Source organism: Marmota flaviventris, chromosome 1 (assembly GCF_047511675.1).
Source record: "Marmota flaviventris isolate mMarFla1 chromosome 1, mMarFla1.hap1, whole genome shotgun sequence".
NCBI lineage: Eukaryota > Metazoa > Chordata > Mammalia > Rodentia > Sciuridae > Marmota > Marmota flaviventris.
Genome location: NC_092498.1, coordinates 210,616,233 through 210,626,895, shown reverse-complemented (window position 1 = coordinate 210,626,895; position 10,663 = coordinate 210,616,233). Strand labels below are relative to the sequence as shown.

Here is a 10,663-nt window from a genome sequence, read left to right as displayed (position 1 = left end):
GAAGAGAAGAGGATGGGGTGTCTAATCTGTGTCCTAATGCCTACCTGAAGAAAAAGTCAATAGCATCATCCAAAGGATTTCCTTTTATTCAACAATCCTGAGTGGCACGTGTTACAATCTCCATTTTGTAGGTTTGTAGACTAAGGCACATAATTGAGGTCACACAATTAGGAGGGGGCTAAACTGGGATTCAAACTCAAGTCCAAACTGCCCAAGCCTTAGTTCTTTGTTCTGCTGACCCTGCTCTATTAGCTACAGGGATCACAGTTTTCCACCAGGGGCTGGAAGGCCTTCCAGAGGGCAGGCAGCTGGGCACACAGTGTGCCTCCACCCCGATATTTTTCTCGGAGGTTCCTATTCATGTCACTCACACAGGCCCAGGGCCCTTCTGGGGCCACACACCATTTGGAGTGGTCCTCTGTGGCACTGAAGCTTGGTCCACTTGGTCCAGGGAAGCTTATCTGGGTCACATCCAGAACGTGTTGGGTCCCTGAACAGTTGGAGGGCAGGGTGCCTCTAGAATTTGGCCAGAACTGGACCTGCAGGTTGCTGCCAAGAGCTGCGGCCAACCAGCCTGAATACAAGTCTGCAGAAAATAGAAAGAGGACATGGCCAGGGGCAGGGCCAATGCTAGCGATTCCCTAGGTCACTCCCTGTCTCTGGGCTCAATTGTCAATTCTCATCAACTGTAAGAATGACAACATTAACATTCATGGCCCTTACCAAAGACTTTATGTGCATCACTTCATTCACAACCATGCTTTAAGGTAGGCATCGGTGTTCCCATTTCCAGACAAGAAAACAGGCTCAGATGAAATCACACATCACACAGCCAGAAATCAAAATCTGAACCCTGATGGTTGTTTACCTCTCATGTGATTATGGCTGCCAAAGAAACCTGATCTTGGCTTGTTCTAAGCCGTGGCTACACCAGATTGCCCTTCCACAAAGAACACACCACCCCTCAGCCTCAAGGCTTACCATCTCCAAACTTTCCAGATTTGGCAAAGCTCTGGAAAGCAGTCCCTGCCTGTGTCACGAGTGTTACACTGCTGTTCCAGGGTTCTTGGGTAACATGGGAGCCATTGACCACTTTCTCCAGGATGGGGAGTTTCCGGGCAATGACACTATCCAGCTTGTGGTCATAGACCTGGGGGTAAGTGTAGGTCAGTTGCCCGCCTGGAGGACAAGGAAGAAGGGAATGTGAGGCTGATCATTCCAACTTTTGATCCGGGAATTTAGACTTACCTTGCTAACTCTACTCACCAATCTCTGAGAACTGGGAAAGGGGAAAAGACACACAGAGGAGGGTCTGTCCATATGTTTGAGCATTATGAGGCCAGCTGTATGCACCAGAGGAGGAGGGTGGAGGGAAACGTGGCACGCTGTGAACCAGCCAAAAGCCCCCTTCTTGGTCCAGGAGCAGGACGCCTAAACCAGAAGAAAGGGATCAGGGGACTGCTCAAAGTATTCCCCCTCAGGCAAGATTATCTGCATTTTGCATGGGGTCTTGGAGAGGGTGTAGGCAGGGAACAGATACCCACCCTCCATGAGGTCAAATGTTAGTTTGGGAAAAATGCATAAGGAAACAGGGCCCCTCCTTAGCTCCCAGACCAGGACTCACCTTTCGTATGCCCGCGGCTGGAAGAGTCCTGAACTATGCTGGAGTCAGGCGGCTGGTCATTGTAGAGTAGGAAGGCCAGCTGGGATGGGGGAGAGAGGAGTAACCTAAAGGTTCCCCCCAGGCGGGGCCTCTCCTAGAGTCTCACACCCAAGTTCGGACAGCATCGTTCACCTGGCTAGTGTTGCCACGATACAGCGGCAGCAGGCTGCGGCCCACGGCCCCTGTGGAGCTGTTAATGGACCCCACGCCGTCGCGCCAGCCCCCTGATTTCTCGTCCAAGTATTTGTACCGCATTCCCCTCCAGACCGCATCCCCAGGGTGGTTGTGGGCTGGCAGCTTGTAGACAACGAACCTGGAGGTTGGGGAAGGCACAGAAAAGGAGAAGGGGAAGAGAAGAAGCTCCACGCTTCATGGAACCACCCAGCAAGCCAGAGGCTCCCGGTGGCTCTCCCGCATCTTGCCCCCGCCCAGCCCCGTGGCCTGCTGGCTCACCAGTCCACAGGCTGCCCCGAGTCCCCATAGCAGCTCAGGGCCCCGGCAGGGACCCACAGCAGAGCGACCAGCAGCAGCCTATTCAGCGCTGCCATGGGGCTGGAATTGAGGAATCTGGGTTGAGACAGGGGGGAACCCGGTCACAAGTTCCTAGAGGCCCTCACTTCCCCAAACCTGGGCGGAAACATCTCCAGGGTGGAGACTCCGCCTCTGAGAACCAACGCAGTGATTTGAAAAGGCAGCCTCCCATCCCCTGCAAGGGCGGGGCTCCCCTCCAGGCGGCGCCTCCCCGCAGGCCCGCCCTCCACAGGGCCAGCCTCGGCCGCAGACTCCGCCTCTCGCCACGCCCCCTTAGGGCAGGGCGGTCCGGTGCCCGGCCTCTGATGGGGCGTCTGTGGGAGTCTCGCCCCGGTTTCTCTCTGGGAGGCTAATCTCAGACCACTCTTCTTTTGGAACCCTCTCTAGCTTCCGCATCTGAATCAGGCACAAGTTTGGGTTTCCCCCACTTTCTTGCCTTGTAAGTTAGGCCCAGCTCTTGTCACCTATGTTCTCTTAAGGGGACTGATACTCCCCTTCTTCTCTGTTTTCATTCTGCATGTTTTCTCAGGCTCCCCCTCCCTCCCCCAGCTAGCTGAGTCACCTTGGATCGTGATGAAGTTTTGGGGCCAGTCTGAGGATTCTTAAATGGAGGGACACTGTCGTTGTGAATGTCCCCAGAGCTCAAGACAGGATACAGGACGGCGCTTAGTCTTAGAAGTGGAAAGGGGATGACAAAGCCCTGCAGTGCCCGGAAGGCCCAGGTCATCGTTAGTGAGGGGATATCGAAGTTTAGATGAGGACGTGTACCCCCCACCCCATATCACCTCTGGTGGTACAACTTCCTTCCAACTTCCAACCCTCATAATCCAGTCAGGTCAACGAGGAAGCTTTATATAGGAAGGGCATTTTTATAGGACCCATAACCATTCCCAACTGATGTGGAGCTTCAGGAGTATTGGCATGAAGCTCCCTTGCAGGCCCTGGGTCTCTGGGAAACCTCACACCACCCACCTCCCGCTGTCCAGGGCTTCCTGCAAGCTGGTCTGAGTCCCATTTATTTGATGGTCTGTTGCGCTGGGTCTGTGTGACTGTTAGATATTTCTGTGTGGCTCCCTTTGGTTGGAGACTCCCTTAGGTTTGTCTGTGTCAGTTCTTGATCTTTCCGTGGATTTGTGGAGTCCAAACAAGGGTCCTCTGTCCTTGGGAAAACAACCCTGCATGGATCCACTTTTTACATTCCCCAGTTCCCGGCAAGATCCAAGTACCAGGCAGGGCTTAAAGGTGGCGCTTCATGTGCAAGGCTAGGTGGTCAGAGCGTGAAAAAGCACGCGGGCAGAACTGGCAGCTGAAGGGACGCAGTCCTGTGTGTTTCCGGAAGTGGCGGGTCAGCTCATCAGAGCGTGCAAACTTCCAGCCGCAGCCATCCCACGAGCAGGCATATGGCTTCTCTCCTAAGGGGCAAGGAAGCTGTGAGTGCCACTGTCTGACCCACCGTGTCCCTGGGTCTGCTGCATCAGGTAACATCCCTTTTCTCAGCCTGGGCCAGAACTAGGGTGGGGCAAGTGAGGTATCTAGGGTATAATACTAAAGGAACACTCATTTTCAGGGGCCTGCGGTGTATGCACCCTTCTTCTTCCTCTATACCTCCAATTGGCTCACACACTCTCTCATTTCCTGGGAACAAGCCTGCACCCTACAACATTGTCCTCACTTCCTATGCCCTAGTACCCTGTCCTAGGACAGCCCCAACCCTGTCCTTCTGTCCTGCCTCCAATAGTCCAGGCCCTTTCTTGCACCAGGGAGCCCTTAGCAGCTGTGTAACCTCGCCCCTGACCTTGGTGTCTGAACCCTGAAATTCACCTCCGTGTTCCAGGCCTTGTGTCCAGTGGTTATGATCTCCTCGCTGCGCTTGAGGGACAGTATACACTTGGCCTAACCCTTGTCTATCACTCCTGGGACCTAACTTCTTCTTCTTCTTCTTTTTTTTTTTTTGTTGTTTTTGTTGGTGGTGGTGGTGGTGATGGGAATTGCAGCAAAGGCCTTAAGCATTCCACTGAGTCACATTCCCAGTCCCTTTTTATGCCTTTTGTCTCCCAGCTCTCCCCTCTTACGCTCTAGACCTGCTTGGATGTCGAGGCCTTTCCTCAGTGAGTCGACCCTGAAACTGATTATACCCATCTTATCCTGCTGGGTCCTAGCCACGCCTCCTACGCGTCTGGTTCAGCCTCAACACCAAGCAAACACGTGCCCGAAACACTGGCCATGGCCTCAGTGGCTCTGGCATTCCAGATTGAACCCTCCCCACAGCCCCTCCTCTAGCTGCACCCCTCGTCCGGACTTCTGCCCCTCCGACCAGCCCTGGCGCAGCTCTTACGAGTCGGCCCCCAGTACTGAAACGCTCCCCCAATTTTCCAGGCCCTTTTTCTGCCCGGTCCTCCTCCAGCGTTGGTGCTGTGCTCTCTGGCTCTGCCCGGGAAGTTCCAGATCTCCTCCCCGCTCACTCGGCCCCGCCCCTTGCTGTGACTCGGCTTTTAGCCCTGCCTCTGCCGTCCAGAACCTGCCCTCCGGCCTGCACTTCGCCTTTAGCCCCCGCGCCCTTCTTAATTTCTCGCTCTGCGGCGGGGCTCTGCTCTGGGATCCTGTTCTAACCCGGCCGCGCGCCCGGGCCCCGCCCCCTTACCCGTGTGCGTGCGCAAATGCGCCTTCAGGTGGGAGCTCTTGGTGTAGCTCTTGCCGCACCCCGGGTGCGCGCACGTGTGCGCAGCCTGCCTCTTGTGCGTCCACGGGCGCCGACCGCGCTTTGATGGAGCGACGTCTGTAGTTACTCCTGAGTCTCCTGCGGAGCCCCCGAGTCCTGTGCCCACCGTCCCGGGTCCCAGGCAATTCAGATAGGATGGGGTCGCGACGGGGGCAGGCGAAGGCGCCGGGAGACCGGGGAAGAACTGGAAGTGCCCTTGATACTGCGGCGCTGGGTACAGCGCGGGATACCCCGATAGCAGCCCGTAGGGGGCGCCCGGAGCCGCGGGCACTGAAAACCCGGTTCGCGGGAAGTAGCTACCCGAGGAGCCCGCACCTGACCCTGGGTACATTGGCTGCAGCTGCAGTGTCTTGGGCTCGGGGGCCGGGGCCGGGGCCAGGGCTGGTGCCACTAAGGGGTTGGGAGCTGTCGCCCCCTGGGCAGGGCGAATCCAGCCTGCCTGCTCCTCGGAGCCCAAGAGCCCAGCCGAAAACTCCGAGCCGCCGGCATACGGGCCCAGAGTCTCAGGCGGCGGTGGGAATTGCGCCCCGGGGCCCTCACTGGACGTCAGAGCACAGGTCCGGGGCTCACCGCCCGGCTCCGGGCCCGGAAAGTTGGTGAGCAAAAGACTCAGGTCCCAGTCGGCGGCCGCGTCCTTCTCATTGTCCTCATTCTCCCTAGGCTGGTCTTCCGACTCCATGCCCACGTAAAGGGGTGGCCCCGTGTGGTCGGGGGGACCCGGACCCATGTCCTGTGCCTCCTCGGAACGCCACCACTGGAGAGGGAGCACACAGCTTGAGACTTGAGCAGACACCGGGGTACTTTACCCAGGGACAGTGGCTGGCCAGAGGCTTCTGAAAGGGGACTTGTCTGACTGTCATACCCCAAACTACCCCCCTAACTCTCCTTCAGCTCCAAAGACAGAGGTCCATAGGTCTGTCTGGAGAGAGAAGATAAGACTTCCTTTATCTGCAGCCATATTCAGGATGGGGGAAGGGTGGTAGAACTGGGGATGGGAAGCTGAGTTGGGGAAACCCAGCCTTGACTCAGTTGCCCCCCAGATCCTCCCTCTCCTTCCCCATCTCCTAATAAGATTAAGTCCCAAGGCCTGGAAAAACCCCAGATAGCTTTACTCTTTCCAATTGATATCGGGGACATTGTCTGTCCTTCTGAGCCTAAACACGCAAGGGGTTCAGCTCACACCTCAGTTTTCCATTTCAGAAATAGGCCCCATCCCAAACCTCAGAACCCCCTAGACCTGGATGGAGGAGAATACCAAGGCAAAATGCAGGCCTAACCGCGCCCCCCCCCCAAAAAAAAAAAAAAACCTGTGGCCACAGCACTGACTTGTGGACAGCCCACCTGGATCCCACCTGACCCCACCTTAAGGAAGTCCTCCTGGGTGTCCGGGAAGGGGCCCAGGGTCGTCAGCGTGCTGATGGAGGGCAAGGCAGTCTCAGCTGTGGCCATGGCTGGCTGGTGCTCACCCTGCACCTCAGGCCTCCTCTCCCTTGGCTGCCTCGTGGGCTCTGAGGCTCTCTGGGCCCCTTGGAGGGCTCCTCTCAGCCCTCAGCTGATTGGCTGCAGCCCTTGATAAGGCACAGACAAGGCAGGGGTCACTGTTTCAGGGGAACGGACCTCACCTCCTACTGTTTGGGGCTGGGCCTGAAAGACTGATTCTGTTTTCAAAGCTAAGTCAGATGTCGGTGGTTGGGGGGGTCCTGGGATTGAGGGTGCAGGTGTTGGGTAAAGAGGCACTGAGTTCTCAAAAAGGGAGAAGCTTGGAGGCCTGCTCTCAGTTTACCTTTCTGGAGAAAGGGCAAGTGACAGAATGCATATTCTGGGAAGGGGCTCTGGGACCCCCTTGTTCCCCAAGTAGGACTCTGCAGCCCTTCCCCTCCCCAATAAACAGCAGCAACCGTGCTGATGGCGGGACTTGGCACGAACTCCCTGCCAGGCATTATCAGACACACCAGATGTCGGAGGTTGCTATCAGGTGGGGGCCCAGAACACCCAGAGCTGTGTCCCCAGTGAGGGGGAGGGCTGGAGGGTGGGTCTGCAAACTAGCTTGGTTTCATACTGACTGGGATGTGAGCTCTCAGGGTCTGAACCCTGTGGTGGGAGGGAGCCCCTGCCAATCAGCCAACCATTGCCTACCACTGACTCTCAGTGGGCACTGCATGGAACTATGGGGAAGGGGAGGCTGGTGCAGTTACAGTTGTTTCAAGGTGATGGGGGCAGGGATGGGATGTTGGATCAAGCAGGAGACCCAAACCCTGGCTCTGGGCCTGGCCACTGCTCGATGAATGAACCACACTGAGGTTCTGCAAGAGAGGCCTCCACTCTGGTGCCTGGGGAGCTTGGACAGGCACACAACCTCACGCCCCAGAAACAGTTCCTAGCTCACATAGCCATGCAATTACATAGTGACACAAGTTCCTGATCTCTTAGTCCAGGAAACCACACAGAAAGTAGGGTTTCTGTACATATACAGTCATCTTTCCATATCCACAGGGGATTGGTTCAGGACCCCCCTCCCAGATTTTAAAATTCACAGATGTTCAAGTCCCTTATACAAAATGGCACTATTTGTATAGAATCTTCTCACAGCCTTTAAATACTTTAAATCATCTCCAGATTAATTATAATACTTAATGCACTGTAAATGCTATGCAAACAATTGTTGATACTATATTGCTTAGCATTGCACAATATTTACAGACACAATCCTGAGATGCAGAATTCATAATGACAGGTGCTGAAAAAAATCCCAGTTACACAATTCCACTGATACAGTTTGGCCACAACCAAGTAGACACACGGAGATTCCTGGGTATGTTGTTATTATAACTATTGACGTCGAACAACCCCCTAAAACAGAGGTGGCCTCAGACACAAAAAAATAAAACGTGGCTGCACACAGCTGTTCACAAACATAGCGATGGAGTCATGCACACAACCATACATCATAAAATCACAGACATCCTCCCCAAAACCTGCACTTTAAATAGCACACTACCTGCCCCAGACACAATATGTAGCCACAAATTTAGAGTTACCATTGCCCAACCATAGGGGGCGCAAGCAGCCAAGCACAGACAATCACAGGGACATGGAATCAAACATCCTAATACAGAACACAGCTTCACCCAGACACGGATGTGTCACCACAGACCAGTCATAGTGTGCCATAAACACATCACACAAAAAAGACAAAAAAAAAGAGCTGGGCGCGGTGGCATTCACCTGTAAGCCCAGTGGCTCAGGAGGCTAAGACAGGAGGATTGTGAGTTCAAAGCCAGACTCAGCAATGGCAAGGTGCTAAGCAAGTTAGTGACACCCTGTCTCTAAATTTATACATATATATATATACACACACACACACACACACACACATACACTAATAATAAAAAAAAATTTTTAAATTTTGCATACCCTGGGGTAGAAGGGAAAGGCAAAAAGGAGGGTTGGTACAACTACTGGGATGGCTGTAATTTTTAAAAAATGGAAAATAGCCAGGCACAGTGGTGCACACCTGTAGTCCCAGGTACTTGGAGGCTGAAGCAGGAGGATCACTTGAACCCAGGGCTTGGAGACCAACCTCGGCAACACAGCCAGATGCCATCTCAAAATATAATAGAGCTGGAGGTGCAGCTCAGGACCAGAGTGCATGCATAGCATGCAGAGGGCCCTGATTTAATCTCCAACACTGTGAACTAGATAATAAAGAGAATTATAAGAACAAAATGGAAGTGTTGGTGAGGACGTGGAGAAATCAGAACCGTGGGAAATCACACTGTTGGTGGTACAGCCACTATGGAAAACAGGTGCTTTTTGCTTATTTTGTTTTGTGGTGGGGGATTGAACCCAAAGCCCCACACACTGAACTACATCTCCAGCCCTTTTTATTTTTTGAGACAGTCTTGCTAAGTTCTTGAGGCTGGCTTTCATGAACTTGCAGTGCTCCTGCCTCAGCCTCCCAGGTAGCTAGGATTACAAGTATGTGCCACCTCACCCAGCTGGAAAAGTTTATTTATTTATTTATTTATGTTACTTCATTTATTTTTCTGTGGTGCTGAGGATCGAACCCAGTGCCTCACACGTGCTAGGCAAGCGCTCTACCACTGAGCCACAACCGAAGCCCTGGAAAAGTTTGATAGTTCCTCAAAAGTTAAAAATGACCCAGCCAGCCAAATTACATGCCTGTGCTAATGAATTTTACACTTTAAAATGGTTAATGTGATGTGTATTTCATCTCAGTGAAACAAACTGATTGTAACTGGAGTGGTTTCCTGGAGAGGAAGGCAAAGTTTCTCTTGGGGAGAGATCTCTGTTTAAGATAAGGCACTACACAGACATGTTTGGCTCTTCAAGATGAGGCAAGAAGACAGGGGTCTAGGGGTTAGGTGACATCTGGTTGGGAAACAAAGTTCCTTGGAGTGTGTGGCCAGGAGGAATGATAGATTTCCTAGAGCAGCCAGGTTAGAATCTCAACTTGGGTTTTCCAGCATGTATGTTGTCATCGCTCCTTAACCCCTAACAAGCATCAGAGAACTCCAACGCCCATACCAGCACCAGGGAAGGAGGCTTTGGTGGAAAGGAGGAGAGAAGCCACTAGCTACAGGAGGAGGGAGGTGACCAGGAGACCTGTGTGGAATCCCAGGCATTTCAGGGTAGTGATGGATTTCCTGCTGTGTGGGAAGAAGGACTGGAACCATTTTATTTGGATATTAAGAGTGAGAAGGGGGCTGGGGATGTGGCTCAAGCGGTAATGCGCTCTCCTGGCATGCACAGGGCGCTGGGTTCGATCCTCAGAACCACATAAAAATAAAATAAAAAGGTGTTGTGTCCACCAAAAACTAAAAAATAAATATTATAAAAAATTCTAAAAAAAAAAAAGAGTGAGCAGGGCCCAGAAGGTGGGAGGGTCCAGGGGGACGTAGGCCCCAGACACTTGGGGATAGGCAGGCCAATGATCACATTCAGACACAATCCCACACTAAGTCAGAGATGATGTGAGAAGCAGGGCCCACCAAATAACATCACTCTCTAGAGTGTCAATGTGGTTGGCAAGGGCCCTGGTTAGGCCCACTGTGACACTGAGCAAGGCCCTCCTGCTTTCTGGGCTTTCTTCAGTTGGTAAACAGGCAAGTCACAATCAGTTTGTTTCACTGAGATGAAATACACATCACATTAACCATTTTAAAGTGTAAAATTCATTAGCACAGGCATGTAATTTGGCTGGCTGGGTCATTTTTAACTTTTGAGGAACCATCAAACTTTTCCAGGGCTTTGGTTGTGGCTCAGTGGTAGAGCGCTTGCCTAGCACGTGTGAGGCACTGGGTTCGATCCTCTGTAACTGTAAGACAGAGGACATGGTCAGGCACTCAATTCCCAGATTCAAATGCATGACACACAAATGCTTCTTAAAGAGACCTAGTAGGCTGTGGATATAGCTCAGTTGGTAGAGTGCTTGACTCGCATGCACACGGCCCTGGGTTTAATCCATAGCACAACAACAACAAAAGAGATCTAATGAGTGCAGCTGCTCACTTAGGCACAGATGTATCACACTTGGGCACATAACCACACAAAACGGCATGCAGATCAAATCACACAGATGCATACAGATACACAACCACAGACTAATACACAAATAGCAGTCATATGATCACAGAAATAAGGGCAGGGGTGTTGCTCAGTGGTAGAGTAAGTGTTTAGCATTCATGAGGGTGTGGGTTCAATCCCCAGCACCAAACAAACAAACCCCA

General features: G+C 52.8%; 2 protein-coding genes across 3 annotated transcripts; both read right to left on the bottom strand.

The window, feature by feature from the left end:
- Window positions 1-65: 65 nt before the first annotated feature.
- On the bottom strand, window positions 66-2,331 carry Dnase2 (deoxyribonuclease 2, lysosomal). The gene is made up of 6 exons (XM_027955171.3): window positions 2,117-2,331; window positions 1,796-1,976; window positions 1,625-1,703; window positions 1,267-1,431; window positions 982-1,179; window positions 66-586 (listed from the first exon to the last, which is right to left on the bottom strand). Exons 1-6 carry the CDS (start codon window positions 2,209-2,211, stop codon window positions 249-251), a joined length of 1,056 nt encoding a protein of 351 aa, XP_027810972.2. The 5' UTR covers window positions 2,212-2,331; the 3' UTR covers window positions 66-248.
- A 694-nt stretch (window positions 2,332-3,025) lies between these two features.
- On the bottom strand, window positions 3,026-6,454 carry Klf1 (KLF transcription factor 1). Of its 2 annotated transcripts, XM_027955354.3 has the most exons (3): window positions 6,276-6,454; window positions 4,836-5,667; window positions 3,026-3,606 (listed from the first exon to the last, which is right to left on the bottom strand). In XM_027955354.3, exons 1-3 carry the CDS (start codon window positions 6,360-6,362, stop codon window positions 3,431-3,433), a joined length of 1,095 nt encoding a protein of 364 aa, XP_027811155.2. In that variant the 5' UTR covers window positions 6,363-6,454; the 3' UTR covers window positions 3,026-3,430. The 2 variants fall into 2 exon arrangements, 1 of the variants encoding a protein (XP_027811155.2); XR_011704671.1 differs by lacking the exon at window positions 4,836-5,667 and having other exon boundaries at window positions 3,516-3,606; window positions 6,276-6,364.
- Window positions 6,455-10,663: the final 4,209 nt, after the last annotated feature.